Below are 16,451 nucleotides of genomic sequence, written 5' to 3'. Positions count from 1 at the left end.
TGCTGCTGCTGCTGCTGCTGCTGCTGCTGCTGCTGCTGCTGCTGCTGCTGCTGCTGCTGCTGCTGCTGCTGCTGCTGCTGCTGCTGCTGCTGCTGCTGCTGCTGCTGCTGCTGCTGCTGCTGCTGCTGCTGCTGCTGCTGCTGCTGCTGCTGCTGCTGCTGCTGCTGCTGCTGCTGCTGCTGCTGCTGCTGCTGCTGCTGCTGCTGCTGCTGCTGCTGCTGCTGCTGCTGCTGCTGCTGCTGCTGCTGCTGCTGCTGCTGCTGTGCTGCTGCTGCTGCTGCTGCTGCTGCTGCTGCTGCTGCTGCTGCTGCTGCTGCTGCTGCTGCTGCTGCTGCTGCTGCTGCTGCTGCTGCTGCTGCTGCTGCTGCTGCTGCTGCTGCTGCTGCTGCTGCTGCTGCTGCTGCTGCTGCTGCTGCTGCTGCTGCTGCTGCTGCTGCTGCTGCTGCTGCTGCTGCTGCTGCTGCTGCTGCTGCTGCTGCTGCTGCTGCTGCTGCTGCTTGCTGCTGCTGCTGCTGTCTGCTGCTGCTGCTGCTGCTGCTGCTGCTGCTGCTGCTGCTGCTGCTGCTGCTGCTGCTGCTGCTGCTGCTGCTGCTGCTGCTGCTGCTCTGCTGCTGCTGCTGCTGCTGCTGCTGCTGCTGCTGCTGCTGCTGCTGCTGCTGCTGCTGCTGCTGCTGCTGCTGCTGCTGCTGCTGCTGCTGCTGCTGCTGCTGCTGCTGCTGCTGCTGCTGCTGCTGCTGCTGCTGCTGCTGCTGCTGCTGCTGCTGCTGCTGCTGCTGCTGCTGCTGCTGCTGCTGCTGCTGCTGCTGCTGCTGCTGCTGCTGCTGCTGCTGCTGCTGCTGCTGCTGCTGCTGCTGCTGCTGCTGCTGCTGCTGCTGCTGCTGCTGCTGCTGCTGCTGCTGCTGCTGCTTGCTGCTTGCTGCTGCTGCTGCTGCTGCTGCTGCTGCTGCTGCTGCTGCTCTGCTGCTGCTGCTGCTGCTGCTGCTGCTGCTGCTGCTGCTGCTGCTGCTGCTGCTGCTGCTGCTGCTGCTGCTGCTGCTGCTGCTGCTGCTGCTGCTGCTGCTGCTGCTGCTGCTGCTGCTGCTGCTGCTGCTGCTGCTGCTGCTGCTGCTGCTGCTGCTGCTGCTGCTGCTGCTGCTGCTGCTGCTGCTGCTGCTGCTGCTGCTGCTGCTGCTGCTGCTGCTGCTGCTGCTGCTGCTGCTGCTGCTGCTGCTGCTGCTGCTGCTGCTGCTGCTGCTGCTGCTGCTGCTGCTGCTGCTGCTGCTGCTGCTGCTGCTGCTGCTGCTGCTGCTGCTGCTGCTTGCTGCTGCTGCTGCTGCTGCTGCTGCTGCTGCTGCTGCTGCTGCTGCTGCTGCTGCTGCTGCTGCTGCTGCTGCTGCTGCTGCTGCTGCTGCTGCTGCTGCTGCTGCTGCTGCTGCTGCTGCTGCTGCTGCTGCTGCTGCTGCTGCTGCTGCTGCTGCTGCTGCTGCTGCTGCTGCTGCTGCTGCTGCTGCTGCTGCTGCTGCTGCTGCTGCTGCTGCTGCTGCTGCTGCTGCTGCTGCTGCTGCTGCTGCTGCTGCTGCTGCTGCTGCTGCTGCTGCTGCTGCTGCTGCTGCTGCTGCTGCTGCTGCTGCTGCTGCTGCTGCTGCTGCTGCTGCTGCTGCTGCTGCTGCTGCTGCTGCTGCTGCTGCTGCTGCTGCTGCTGCTGCTGCTGCTGCTGCTGTGCTGCTGCTGCTGCTGCTGCTGCTGCTGCTGCTGCTGCTGCTGCTGCTGCTGCGCTGCTGCTGCTGCTGCTGCTGCTGCTGCTGCTGCTGCTGCTGCTGCTGCTGCTGCTGCTGCTGCTGCTGCTGCTGCTGCTGCTGCTGCTGCTGCTGCTGCTGCTGCTGCTGCTGCTGCTGCTGCTGCTGCTGCTGCTGCTGCTGCTGCTGCTGCTGCTGCTGCTGCTGCTGCTGCTGCTGCTGCTGCTGCTGCTGCTGCTGCTGCTGCTGCTGCTGCTGCTGCTGCTGCTGCTGCTGCTGCTGCTGCTGCTGCGCTGCTGCTGCTGCTGCTGCTGCTGCTGCTGCTGCTGCTGCTGCTGCTGCTGCTGCTGCTGCTGCTGCTGCTGCTGCTGCTGCTGCTGCTGCTGCTGCTGCTGCTGCTGCTGCTGCTGCTGCTGCTGCTGCTGCTGCTGCTGCTGCTGCTGCTGCTGCTGCTGCTGCTGCTGCTGCTGCTGCTGCTGCTGCTGCTGCTGCTGCTGCTGCTGGCTGCTGCTGCTGCTGCTGCTGCTGCTGCTGCTGCTGCTGCTGCTGCTGCTAGCTGCTGCTGCTGCTGCTGCTGCTGCTGCTGCTGCTGCTGCTGCTGCTGCTGCTGCTGCTGCTGCTGCTGCTGCTGCTGCTGCTGCTGCTGCTGCTGCTGCTGCTGCTGCTGCTGCTGCTGCTGCTGCTGCTGCTGCTGCTGCTGCTGCTGCTGCTGCTGCTGCTGCTGCTGCTGCTGCTGCTGCTGCTGCTGCTGCTGCTGCTGCTGCTGCTGCTGCTGCTGCTGCTGCTGCTGCTGCTGCTGCTGCTGCTGCTGCTGCTGCTGCTGCTGCTGCTGCTGCTGCTGCTGCTGCTGCTGCTGCTGCTGCTGCTGCTGCTGCTGCTGCTGCTGCTGCTGCTGCTGCTGCTGCTGCTGCTGCTGCTGCTGCTGCTGCTGCTGCTGCTGCTGCTGCTGCTGCTGCTGCTGCTGCTGCTGCTGCTGCTGCTGCTGCTGCTGCTGCTGCTGCTGCTGCTGCTGCTGCTGCTGCTGCTGCTGCTGCTGCTGCTGCTGCTGCTGCTGCTGCTGCTGCTGCTGCTGCTGCTGCTGCTGCTGCTGCTGCTGCTGCTGCTGCTGCTGCTGCTGCTGCTGCTGCTGCTGCTGCTGCTGCTGCTGCTGCTGCTGCTGCTGCTGCTGCTGCTGCTGCTGCTGCTGCTGCTGCTGCTGCTGCTGCTGCTGCTGCTGCTGCTGCTGCTGCTGCTGCTGCTGCTGCTGCTGCTGCTGCTGCTGCTGCTGCTGCTGCTGCTGCTGCTGCTGCTGCTGCTGCTGCTGCTGCTGCTGCTGCTGCTGCTGCTGCTGCTGCTGCTGCTGCTGCTGCTGCTGCTGCTGCTGCTGCTGCTGCTGCTGCTGCTGCTGCTGCTGCTGCTGCTGCTGCTGCTGCTGCTGCTGCTGCTGCTGCTGCTGCTGCTGCTGCTGCTGCTGCTGCTGCTGCTGCTGCTGCTGCTGCTGCTGCTGCTGCTGCTGCTGCTGCTGCTGCTGCTGCTGCTGCTGCTGCTGCTGCTGCTGCTGCTGCTGCTGCTGCTGCTGCTGCTGCTGCTGCTGCTGCTGCTGCTGCTGCTGCTGCTGCTGCTGCTGCTGCTGCTGCTGCTGCTGCTGCTGCTGCTGCTGCTGCTGCTGCTGCTGCTGCTGCTGCTGCTGCTGCTGCTGCTGCTGCTGCTGCTGCTGCTGCTGCTGCTGCTGCTGCTGCTGCTGCTGCTGCTGCTGCTGCTGCTGCTGCTGCTGCTGCTGCTGCTGCTGCTGCTGCTGCTGCTGCTGCTGCTGCTGCTGCTGCTGCTGCTGCTGCTGCTGCTGCTGCTGCTGCTGCTGCTGCTGCTGCTGCTGCTGCTGCTGCTGCTGCTGCTGCTGCTGCTGCTGCTGCTGCTGCTGCTGCTGCTGCTGCTGCTGCTGCTGCTGCTGCTGCTGCTGCTGCTGCTGCTGCTGCTGCTGCTGCTGCTGCTGCTGCTGCTGCTGCTGCTGCTGCTGCTGCTGCTGCTGCTGCTGCTGCTGCTGCTGCTGCTGCTGCTGCTGCTGCTGCTGCTGCTGCTGCTGCTGCTGCTGCTGCTGCTGCTGCTGCTGCTGCTGCTGCTGCTGCTGCTGCTGCTGCTGCTGCTGCTGCTGCTGCTGCTGCTGCTGCTGCTGCTGCTGCTGCTGCTGCTGCTGCTGCTGCTGCTGCTGCTGCTGCTGCTGCTGCTGCTGCTGCTGCTGCTGCTGCTGCTGCTGCTGCTGCTGCTGCTGCTGCTGCTGCTGCTGCTGCTGCTGCTGCTGCTGCTGCTGCTGCTGCTGCTGCTGCTGCTGCTGCTGCTGCTGCTGCTGCTGCTGCTGCTGCTGCTGCTGCTGCTGCTGCTGCTGCTGCTGCTGCTGCTGCTGCTGCTGCTGCTGCTGCTGCTGCTGCTGCTGCTGCTGCTGCTGCTGCTGCTGCTGCTGCTGCTGCTGCTGCTGCTGCTGCTGCTGCTGCTGCTGCTGCTGCTGCTGCTGCTGCTGCTGCTGCTGCTGCTGCTGCTGCTGCTGCTGCTGCTGCTGCTGCTGCTGCTGCTGCTGCTGCTGCTGCTGCTGCTGCTGCTGCTGCTGCTGCTGCTGCTGCTGCTGCTGCTGCTGCTGCTGCTGCTGCTGCTGCTGCTGCTGCTGCTGCTGCTGCTGCTGCTGCTGCTGCTGCTGCTGCTGCTGCTGCTGCTGCTGCTGCTGCTGCTGCTGCTGCTGCTGCTGCTGCTGCTGCTGCTGCTGCTGCTGCTGCTGCTGCTGCTGCTGCTGCTGCTGCTGCTGCTGCTGCTGCTGCTGCTGCTGCTGCTGCTGCTGCTGCTGCTGCTGCTGCTGCTGCTGCTGCTGCTGCTGCTGCTGCTGCTGCTGCTGCTGCTGCTGCTGCTGCTGCTGCTGCTGCTGCTGCTGCTGCTGCTGCTGCTGCTGCTGCTGCTGCTGCTGCTGCTGCTGCTGCTGCTGCTGCTGCTGCTGCTGCTGCTGCTGCTGCTGCTGCTGCTGCTGCTGCTGCTGCTGCTGCTGCTGCTGCTGCTGCTGCTGCTGCTGCTGCTGCTGCTGCTGCTGCTGCTGCTGCTGCTGCTGCTGCTGCTGCTGCTGCTGCTGCTGCTGCTGCTGCTGCTGCTGCTGCTGCTGCTGCTGCTGCTGCTGCTGCTGCTGCTGCTGCTGCTGCTGCTGCTGCTGCTGCTGCTGCTGCTGCTGCTGCTGCTGCTGCTGCTGCTGCTGCTGCTGCTGCTGCTGCTGCTGCTGCTGCTGCTGCTGCTGCTGCTGCTGCTGCTGCTGCTGCTGCTGCTGCTGCTGCTGCTGCTGCTGCTGCTGCTGCTGCTGCTGCTGCTGCTGCTGCTGCTGCTGCTGCTGCTGCTGCTGCTGCTGCTGCTGCTGCTGCTGCTGCTGCTGCTGCTGCTGCTGCTGCTGCTGCTGCTGCTGCTGCTGCTGCTGCTGCTGCTGCTGCTGCTGCTGCTGCTGCTGCTGCTGCTGCTGCTGCTGCTGCTGCTGCTGCTGCTGCTGCTGCTGCTGCTGCTGCTGCTGCTGCTGCTGCTGCTGCTGCTGCTGCTGCTGCTGCTGCTGCTGCTGCTGCTGCTGCTGCTGCTGCTGCTGCTGCTGCTGCTGCTGCTGCTGCTGCTGCTGCTGCTGCTGCTGCTGCTGCTGCTGCTGCTGCTGCTGCTGCTGCTGCTGCTGCTGCTGCTGCTGCTGCTGCTGCTGCTGCTGCTGCTGCTGCTGCTGCTGCTGCTGCTGCTGCTGCTGCTGCTGCTGCTGCTGCTGCTGCTGCTGCTGCTGCTGCTGCTGCTGCTGCTGCTGCTGCTGCTGCTGCTGCTGCTGCTGCTGCTGCTGCTGCTGCTGCTGCTGCTGCTGCTGCTGCTGCTGCTGCTGCTGCTGCTGCTGCTGCTGCTGCTGCTGCTGCTGCTGCTGCTGCTGCTGCTGCTGCTGCTGCTGCTGCTGCTGCTGCTGCTGCTGCTGCTGCTGCTGCTGCTGCTGCTGCTGCTGCTGCTGCTGCTGCTGCTGCTGCTGCTGCTGCTGCTGCTGCTGCTGCTGCTGCTGCTGCTGCTGCTGCTGCTGCTGCTGCTGCTGCTGCTGCTGCTGCTGCTGCTGCTGCTGCTGCTGCTGCTGCTGCTGCTGCTGCTGCTGCTGCTGCTGCTGCTGCTGCTGCTGCTGCTGCTGCTGCTGCTGCTGCTGCTGCTGCTGCTGCTGCTGCTGCTGCTGCTGCTGCTGCTGCTGCTGCTGCTGCTGCTGCTGCTGCTGCTGCTGCTGCTGCTGCTGCTGCTGCTGCTGCTGCTGCTGCTGCTGCTGCTGCTGCTGCTGCTGCTGCTGCTGCTGCTGCTGCTGCTGCTGCTGCTGCTGCTGCTGCTGCTGCTGCTGCTGCTGCTGCTGCTGCTGCTGCTGCTGCTGCTGCTGCTGCTGCTGCTGCTGCTGCTGCTGCTGCTGCTGCTGCTGCTGCTGCTGCTGCTGCTGCTGCTGCTGCTGCTGCTGCTGCTGCTGCTGCTGCTGCTGCTGCTGCTGCTGCTGCTGCTGCTGCTGCTGCTGCTGCTGCTGCTGCTGCTGCTGCTGCTGCTGCTGCTGCTGCTGCTGCTGCTGCTGCTGCTGCTGCTGCTGCTGCTGCTGCTGCTGCTGCTGCTGCTGCTGCTGCTGCTGCTGCTGCTGCTGCTGCTGCTGCTGCTGCTGCTGCTGCTGCTGCTGCTGCTGCTGCTGCTGCTGCTGCTGCTGCTGCTGCTGCTGCTGCTGCTGCTGCTGCTGCTGCTGCTGCTGCTGCTGCTGCTGCTGCTGCTGCTGCTGCTGCTGCTGCTGCTGCTGCTGCTGCTGCTGCTGCTGCTGCTGCTGCTGCTGCTGCTGCTGCTGCTGCTGCTGCTGCTGCTGCTGCTGCTGCTGCTGCTGCTGCTGCTGCTGCTGCTGCTGCTGCTGCTGCTGCTGCTGCTGCTGCTGCTGCTGCTGCTGCTGCTGCTGCTGCTGCTGCTGCTGCTGCTGCTGCTGCTGCTGCTGCTGCTGCTGCTGCTGCTGCTGCTGCTGCTGCTGCTGCTGCTGCTGCTGCTGCTGCTGCTGCTGCTGCTGCTGCTGCTGCTGCTGCTGCTGCTGCTGCTGCTGCTGCTGCTGCTGCTGCTGCTGCTGCTGCTGCTGCTGCTGCTGCTGCTGCTGCTGCTGCTGCTGCTGCTGCTGCTGCTGCTGCTGCTGCTGCTGCTGCTGCAAGAGCTACACTTAAGGTCTGAATTTTGCTAGGTTTGGCCCGTACAAGATTCAATAGTAAAGAAATGTGTATCTGCTTTGAAGTATCTGCTTTGAAGAACAGAACGTGCTTGCCTCTGTATAACATTGGGGAGCTTTTATTTTAGCTCCAACTACTACCTCATTTCTCACTGCTGGTACATAATCACAGAACTGAAGCTTGGTGCTGTTCAAAGCCAAAGCTTTCCTAGAACGAGGGCTTCGATATCGTGCCGTGCATAAAGTCATGTGGTAAAAAGGCTGCCGAAGTTTTCATGTGAAACATAACCTGAATGTTAAAGCGAATAACGGCTGCACATGTTTAAACCGATGTGAGCTTATTGCAAAGATGTACACACAAGGCACACGAGGTAGGTGCTCATGTGCTTAGGGCAGCAGCACACAGCAGCAGGCACTGCCAATCAAAAGTGGTGTGGACTTTCACATTGCAGAGTGGGAAAGTGCATCATCACAAGCCTTGGGGCACCAGGGTATGGATTTCGTGACAATGCTATCAGTTGAGGAGCTTCCAACAAGAGACTCTCAAATACAGAAACAAAGAGGAGACTGATAATACCTTCATGCACTGCTTTTTTTAGCACATGGCGATAGCACCTTTCTAGTGGCCATGACTGATATGGTGCACACTTAGGAAAGGGGTGTGTGTACACACAAAATTCCTGAAATACTTTTTTTATGCATTATGTATCCCCAAATTTCGGGGTGTGGCTGTTGCTAAGAATATTATGTGAACATGTTATTAGCATCACAGAGACCAGGCTTTAGTTAAACTGTAACTTAAACTGTGTGTAGTGTTACCGTGTAGGTTGTATTGCTTTCTTGTCCTTGGGGCTGTGTTGCAGATGTCACATTGGACTTCTCGTTTATCACCATTATTCGTTTCCTGCTCATCAGAACTGATGCTGCCTTTGCCATAGAAGTCACTGGCATTAGCAGTGATCCTGTCCAAAGGGTCTCTCTATGGGAGAAGTTTTGTTGGATTTTTTGGAGCAGTGAAACAGAAAAAGCAGGATCCCTGAAGAGAGGTGTAGTCGGCCTGTTGTACATACTAAATCATACCCTTTCAAATATTAGCTATGTCAATCAATTGCAGAAGGAGCTCACATGATGCAAATGCACTTGAACTTAAGCTGACTGGCTGTAGTGCCCGGAGCAGTGTGATAACCCACAAATATGCAGCACACCAGAAATAAAATATTGCTTGGAATACCTCTTAGAAACCCTGAAAGTCCGGACGTTTTCAAAAATCAATTTGGACAGTATTTGTTCATTAGACACATGTAGCAGAAATTTTACAGCTCATTTGTGCTACCTTTTGTCTGCAACTCCAGGATGTTGTGAATGCTGCCATGTAGTTGGGTAATTTGCTGGTTAGCTATTGCATGCGAACATTCAAAGCCTGTACCCTACAGGTTTTTTTTAAATATTGGTACCTCTGAGGAATGGCCAACACTGTCACAGAAATGAATATTTTAATGTTTTCCAAAACTACAAACCTGCTATAGCACTTGTGCAACACTGTAAAATATTGGTTTAAGATTGTGGACCCAACAAATTTGCTGGGTCCCGAAAGTGTATTTAGCAATTGTATACATTATTTATATTAAATAAACTTTCAAACTTTCAAACCTGTAATTTAAAAAAAAATATTTGCTTTTAAACAAAGTATTTTTGTACTCCTGCACATTTATCACCATCATTTATGTTGCCCTTAAAGGTCCCAGTGGGGCATTACATAGGGAGAGGACAAATACAAAAAAAATTTCTTAAAGTTAGAAGTGTAAGACAGTACAGGCAGAACGTTTAAAATATAATGACAGGGTCACAGGGCATAATACATAAAAACAATATACATTATTATGTATGATTGTATGAATATTGCATATTAACTTGTAATAAATAGTACATAATGGAGAGCACGTGCAAGAAAAATTTAATAAAGTGAGAAGCTTAAGATGATAAAGGCAAAAAGTTGAAAAATATAATGACAAATATTTATAGAGCAAAATACAGGAAACAATATGCAGCAGGATGTATGAATGTATGACTATGGCATATTAACACTTCTAGTAAGTACTAACTAGTTAAGCTTTTTTGAATTTTCTTCTCATTTGCAATGTTATCTAGGAGATTATTCCACTCGTCAGTGGCAGCAGGTAACGGTGGTTGATTAAAAGTTACTGTTTTGCCAAATACATGATGAACACATAAGGAGTAAACAGCTGTCGTGAAGTACGTGCTGGAGGAAAATGAATGGTATTATGCAAGCTGGGGAAGTTGTAATATAAGTTATGAAACAGACAAACATGGGTGATTCTTTAACGGTGAGTGAGAGAAGGAAGGTCCGTGGATTATTTAATGGCACTGACACTTTGGTTACTGTCAGTACTGTAGTAAATATCTGTTTATGCTGTGCTACCTGTATCTTTATTTACTTTTTGTATGTTGGGATTTGCCTTCCCTGCATCAGTCCTGAGTAAAAGTTGCATATTTGTTATTGCCTCCACTAGAGTAATGTACCACATTCACAAGGGTAATGTAACCAGAATCAATTGTTAAGTGTTTTATTGAGGAACAATGGAGAATTTACACTTGCCATTAATTATAAGAAAAAGCTATATCTGATTTGTGAAGTCATACTATAACTGTGCTTAACGTTTACCAGTGCATCTGTGTTCCTTGAGAGTGAGGATTGGTTATTACTTGCAACCTATCTTGAGCCATCAATTCTTGGGCCCTGACCTGCCTACATAATTTGTGGCAGGAATACTTGAGATGCATGTAGACCTGCTGCTTTTGTCAGTGAAATGGCATCCATTTAGTTGGTTGTATTTTTTCTAGGCTCTCTGGACGAGACATGATTGGCATTGCCTTTACTGGGTCTGGCAAGACCCTCGTGTTTGTGCTACCCCTGCTGATGTTCTGCCTGGAACAAGAAAAGCGGCTTCCCTTTATTCAGAATGAGGGTCCATACGGCCTCGTGGTGTGTCCTTCGGTAAGGTCCATCTCACGAGGCACTGCATACCACAAGGGGCTTATCATGAGTTATCTTTTAGCAGCATTTTTTGTGTTTTCATCCAAGTATCAATTGGAAGACTCCAATATAATTCACTAAAGCTAATATTTTCATGACTTTTCTTATAGGTGTGGTCTAACGCTTTAATTGATTGATTGATTGATTGATTGATTGATTGATTGATTGATTGATTGATTGATTGATTGATTGATTCTAACCTAGCCTAGTTTAAGCTAACCTAACCACATGCCACAGAAGTGTTATCTTCAATGTAACAGGCATATTGTGCTAGTTGCAGCAGCGTTTATACTGCCACATGTATTGCCAGTTTCAAGCCCAGTTTCTAACCAATGTGCCTTGCTTCATGTAAATGAACAGTGAATATTTGCATTGTATGCTGAGAAATGCCAGTAGCATATTACAGTGTTATCTCAATGAGGTACCTACAATGTTGGTGCACATTCACTGCGGCACACTCTTCCTTTGTTCTACCAGCATTCACATTACGCTGCACATGTTGCCTGCTGGATTCGCAGGTGAGGGGAAAAAGCTTTTTTAAAAAATATGCTAGGGTTAAGAGGCAAACCTTAGCATTAAAGGCCACTAACCAGGCATTCCTTGCATGTGCTGCTTAAAAGACACCGCATTTCGTGAGCCTTATGTCTTTTAACTGCATATTTCTTGAAAGGTTCTGGTTAGAAAAGCCCATTTCTACTTCCCACTCTTCCGGTGACGTTAATACAAGGTAGTCATGAACGATGTGCTTGTGGTATATTTAATATAGTTAAAGCTACCGAAACTCCAAGATGTCATCAGCTTGGATTGGCTTCTTTATGTTGGCATAGCTGGCTAATGCCGCCCGACATGGGAAGTGGACAAGGAGACACTTGCATGTGAAGCACTTAACACAACAGTTTTTAATTAGTTAGCATTCTTAGGGTATCGAATGAACTTTCCGGGGGCAATGTGTGTGTGTGTGTGTGTGTGTGTGTGCGTGTGTGTGTGTGTGTGTGTGTGTGTGTGTGTGTGTGTGTGTGTGTGTGTGTGTGTGTGTGTGTGTGTGTGTGTGTGTGTGTGTGTGTGAGAGAGAGAGAGAGAGAGAGAGAGAACATTTTCCCGCCTACCTCGGTCACCGGGGGGTCAGTGGTGGAGTCGAATGGGTAGCACATTGGGCTGCTGTGCTGAGGTAACAGGGTTCAAAACCAACCATCGGGCCAACTTGTGTCACTGGGTATGTAGCAATGTGTACGTACGTGCCACTCTTCAACGAACCTCATACGCTCCGTGGTTGCTCAGTGGCTATGGTGTTGGGCTGCTGAGCACGAGGTCGCGGGATCAATTCCCGCCACGGCGGCCACATTTCGATGGGGGCGAAATGCGAAAACACCCGTGTGCTTAGATTTAGGCGCACGTTAAAGAACCCCAGGTGGTCAAAATTTCCGGAGTCCTCCACTACGGCGTGCCTCATAATGAGAAAGTGGTTTTGGCACGTAAAACCCCAAATATTATTATTATTATTAACGAACCTCATGCAGGCTGACATGGATTACTGTAGATGCTGGACTAGGTAGGTACTGTTGTTCAATGCTTGGAGCACTGGGTATGTGCCACTCGGTCTGTGCTGGTCTTCAGTGAACCTCTTTGATGCCAATTTGGGTCACTGGTATTATGCCAGTGTGCCGCTCTTCAATGGATGTCGTTGATGCCAACTTAGGTTAAGTATGTGCCACTGGAAATGGGCCATTCTACAATGACGAAAAATATCTTTTGTCTGTGATGCTGAGCGGAATCCAACCCACCTTACAAGAGTTCCCCAAGGACAGCAACCTGATGCTTTAGCAAGCTGCGCCATGAATGCACTGGCTATGTGCCACTCTTTAATGAACCTCTCGCCAACTTTGGTTACTAAGTATGTGCCACTGAGTGTGCGGCAAGCAAGGGAACAATTCTCAGCGTTTGCAGGCACCAGCCCACCACGCTTTTCATCTCTGAGGCCACGTGTGTTCTTCTAGGCAGTGCCACTAGATGGCGTAGGGTGTTCAGAAAGAAGTGCAAAAGAAGAGTCCGATTGCCGTATGACGTGTTTTTCAGAGTTCGCACGCTCTGGCACGCTATGCGTTTCGGAGACCATGCGCAGGTTTCGCAGCAGCAGTTTTAGATGGCGCCAAGTACTCTTAGGGAAGCACAAAAGAGGACCCCGTTGCAGTACATGCCTCATACATAACTCGTTTCAACAGTGGCAATACATTGTGTCGCTATTAATTCAATACTAACACATTACCATCGACAGTCATCTTGCGATTGGTTCTGCCTAAATTTTTTCTATTAGAAATATCTCTCCTGAGAGTACGTAGGAAGCCATTGTCATGCTGTGGCTTGTTATACTGTTTCGATTTTGCTTCCCAGCATGGGAAGTCCACAGTGATGGGAGCTCAGGCCAAGCTCTGCATGAAGCCTTTAATCAGTATGCTATCTATGAGGGCCGGTGCCAGGACTTTCTTATTCTTTCATTTTTTTAAGTATTATGGGTGCAGATATGGCATAAATAAGCTTAGTACTTATGCTAAAGTGAAAAATAAAACAAAATGGAATATGATTGCACTGAACGCTGGTGCATTCAACAAGAATGAGGTGGTATCATTGATTGTGAACAAAAGACCCATACGGATATCAAAATGTCATTTTGTTTTCACTATGGTCAGTGGCCTGCAGCGTTAAGTTTCATTCCTACGTAGGCAGGCGTGGCCAAGCATGAGCAGACGACAATCAGTTTCTCCTGGAAGTTCACAATTCTTATTGAAATTTGAAGCATAGATATTCAATTCATCTGCAATGCCTAATCTACACTGTATCAAAATGATTTAGCGGAAAGCACACTCTAAGTGTGTTTAAAGCAACAGTGAAGCAAACCATTGCCTTTTGTATTCGAGCGGACATCTGGGTGTTGTTTTACTGCGGAGACTGTACACGATGCACTGATGACCGTTGCCTGATCTCGCGCATACGTGGTTTGTGTTTGTTCGTGTATTCTATATCTTATTTCGAGGCTAGGAGCGACGTTGGTTAAAATGTATTTAAATTATGGGGTTTCACATGCCAAAACCACCATCTGATTATGAGGCATGCTGTAGTGTGGAACTCCGGAAATTTGGACCACCTGGGTTTTTTTAACGTGCACATAAGTCTAAGCACATGGATGTTTTCGCATTTCGCTGCCATCGAAATGCGGCTGCCGTGGCCGGGATTCGATCCTGCCAACTTGTGCTTAGCAGCCCAACACCATAGCCACTAAGTAGCCACGGTGGGTGAGCAATGTTGGTGTCAATCCGCCGAGTGCGGCGTCAGTTATGCGCCGTAGGTGTGATTTTTAACATGTGAAAATTAATGCTTTGATGTAAGTAGCTGCCAGAGAAGGATCATGTAGCTTTGACAAACCATTATCACAGTATTTAGCCTGCCTGGCAACACGTTTCATGTCATCAAAAATGGTGCAACCGTACAGCATGTCCTATGTCGACATACAGCCTGGTGTACTTGCACTTTGTAGAGCTGCACAAAAGCATCTATGGTGAATGTGGAAGGCACCTGAACTTCCTAAACCAGTTTCCGGCTGAGAAAGACGCCAAGTATTGTAGTCCTGACACGATTTAGTATGGGTCAACTGTTTCCAAAACTTTGTGGCCCGTTATCTCAACACCAACTTTTTCAACATGTTGTGGACTATGGCCCATAGTATCTTTTGATGTAGCTGTCGGAATTAGACAGTGCTTGTTGCAGTTGAAAGCTTATGAGCTGTTATACAGAGTAAAACCAATAATTCATAATATTTAATATAAATAAATCTTTTATTTGACAGTACTACTCAGGAAAGCTTTTAGGTTCCCAACCACCATTTTAGGTATGGCATTAACTTTTATAATAATAAAGCTAAAATTGCCATGATGATATAGTTGTGCTCTCTATTTGTTTTAGAATATTGTTACGTAGGAAGACGCAGACGAAAAGCTATATACAAGTATATTTACAAGGAAATACACCGCACTTGGCCAAGAGGCAACAGCCCGCGCTAGCCTCTAATCGTCGTCGTCGTCTTCACACTGCTCGCCTCTTCGTCATCGCAAAATACTGTCCCATAGCACTACCCCCGGCGGCAAAAGCGCCATCCCTGAGCGACTAAAGGCCGGACTCAGAAGCAGTGTAGTAGGCCTTGAGCCTACTGATGTGCACGACATCATTAGATGCCAGAGTAGAGGACGAGGTAGAGCGCACAGGAGCAATTTCGTACGTCACAGGTGTCGTCACCTGGCACAGCACACGGTATGGCCCTGTGTATCGCAAAAGGAGCTTCTCTGAAAGTCCGACATGACAAGAAGGCGAGCACAGGATCACGAGCGCACCAGGCGAAAACTGTACGTCATGGTGGCGGGTGTTGTACTGACGCTGCTGAGTGGTTTGCGAGGCCATCAGTCGAGTACGGGCAAGCTGGCGTGCATGGTCGGCGAGGGCGATGGCGTCGCGCATACTTGCTTCTTGAGATCGCAGCAGGAGGAAGTGCCGTGTCTAGGGGCAAGGTCGGTTTGTGACCGCAGAGTAGATAAAATGGAGAAAATCCGGCGGTGTCGTGGCAGGAAGAATTGTACGCAAATGTGACGTAAGGAAGGGCAATGTCCCAGTCGTGGTGGTCCTTGGAAACGTACTTGGACAGCATATTGGTAAGAGTACGGTTTAACCGCTTTGTCAGGCCATTGGTTTGAGGATGGTATGAGGTAGTCAGCTTGTGTTGAATGGAGCAGGAATGCACAATGTCGGCGATAACTTTCAAGAGGAAGTTACGACCACGGTCAGTAAGCAGCTGTTGCGGGGCGCCATGAAGCAAACAATGTCATGCAAGAGAAAGTCCACGACGTCGGGGGCGCAACTGGTAGGGAGAGCCCACGTGATAGCGTATCGGGTGGCGTAATCAGTTGCGACGGCTACTCATTTCTTCCGAGAGGATGACGTGGGAAAGGGACCGAGGAGGTCTAATCCAACACGAAAAAACGGTTCCACAGGGACGGTGATCGGCTGGAGATGACCGGAAGGTAGCACCTGAGGCGTTTTCCGACGCTGGCAGGGATCACAGGCAGCAACATAGCGTCGGACGGAGCGAGCGAGACCAGGCCAATAGAAGCGGCGGCGGACGCGGTCGTACGTGCGGATTACCCCAAGATGTCCTGCAGTGGGTGCGTCATGCATCTCAAAGAGCACAGTCTGTCGTAGATGTTTTGGCACGACAAGAAGAAGATCAGGGCCATCAGGGAGGAAGCTCCTTCGGTACAGAATGCCGCCCTGGAGGACATATCGGCGAACGGATGCGCCTGTAGGTGTAGAGCGCAGACGCTCAATGAGTGCTCGCAGCGATAGGTCTCTGTACTGCTCATTGGTCATGTGAGCGAAGGCAGACACAGAGAAAATGCTGCTGGCGGTACTACTGTCGGCGGCGTAAGGCTCATCTACCGGGTAGCGAGACAGGTAGTCAGTGTCCTTCTGTAGTTGGCCAGATTGGTAGTTGACAGAATCAGAATATTCTTGGAGGCGTAAGGTTCAGCGACCAAGTCTTCCTGTAGGATCTTTCAGTGAGCATAGCCAGCAAAGCGCATGATGGTCTGTGACAATGGAAAAGGGTCGGCCATATAAGTATGGGCGGAATTTCGCAACCGCCCAAACTAGGGCCAGACACTCACGCTCAGCGATGGAATAGTTGCGCTCTGCGGGCGAGAGGAGCCTGCTGGCGTAAGCGATAACACGGTCGTGGCCGCGCTGGCGTTGTGCCCATACTGCGCCAATTCCTTGACTGCTGGCATCAGCATTGACTTTGGTAGGCGCGGAAGGATCGAAATGGGCCAGAACGGGAGGTGTTGTGAGAAGGTCGATTAGATGCGAGAATGCAGAGGCCTCGTTATTGCCCCACTGGAAAGGGGCGTCTTTTTAGTGGTCGTGCTATGGCCGCGAAAAATTTTCCAGCAACGGCGGAAGTACGACCAAAGGCCAATGAAGCTCTGCACATCCTTGACACACTTTGGAACAGGGAAGTGCGTAAGAGCATGGATCTTGCCTGGGTCCGGTTGCACTTCGTTTGCGTCAACGAGATGTCCAAGGACGGTAATCTGGCAACGGCTGAATTGGCACTTCGTTGCGTTGAGTTGCGGACCGGCTCGACGAAAAACGTCCAGGACTGCTGAGTGGTGCTCGAGGTGTGTAGCGAACGTTGGGGAGAATACTATAACGTCGTCCAAGTAGCACAGACACGTGGACCATTTGAAACCGTGAAGAAGGGAATCCATCATGCGTTCAAAAGTGGCAGGAGCGTTACATAGACCGAACGGCATCACTTTGAATTGATAAAGACCGTCGGGTGTTACAGAAGCAGTCTTCTCGCGGTCGAGATCGTCCACGGCAATCTGCCAGTAGCCGGAGCGAAGGTCAATAGAGGAGAAGTAGCGAGCACCATGGAGGCAGTCAAGGGCGTCATCAATCCGAGGTAGGG

The 16,451-nt window shown here is 54.0% G+C and overlaps 1 protein-coding gene across 1 annotated transcript in view; it reads left to right on the top strand.

Moving 5' to 3' along the window:
* The window catches only part of abs (ATP-dependent RNA helicase abstrakt), a 227,432-nt gene that overhangs the window by 136,422 nt on the left and 74,559 nt on the right, over nt 1-16,451 (top strand). The window contains exon 8 of the mRNA XM_075677274.1: nt 9,751-9,904. Within this exon, the coding sequence (XP_075533389.1) occupies nt 9,751-9,904 (154 nt within the window). The remainder of the gene's footprint in view (nt 1-9,750; nt 9,905-16,451) is intronic.

The sequence above is a fragment of the Dermacentor variabilis genome, unplaced genomic scaffold (assembly GCF_050947875.1).
Source record: "Dermacentor variabilis isolate Ectoservices unplaced genomic scaffold, ASM5094787v1 scaffold_12, whole genome shotgun sequence".
Classification (NCBI taxonomy): Eukaryota; Metazoa; Arthropoda; class Arachnida; order Ixodida; family Ixodidae; genus Dermacentor; species Dermacentor variabilis.
This window is presented reverse-complemented; position numbering and strand designations above follow the sequence as displayed.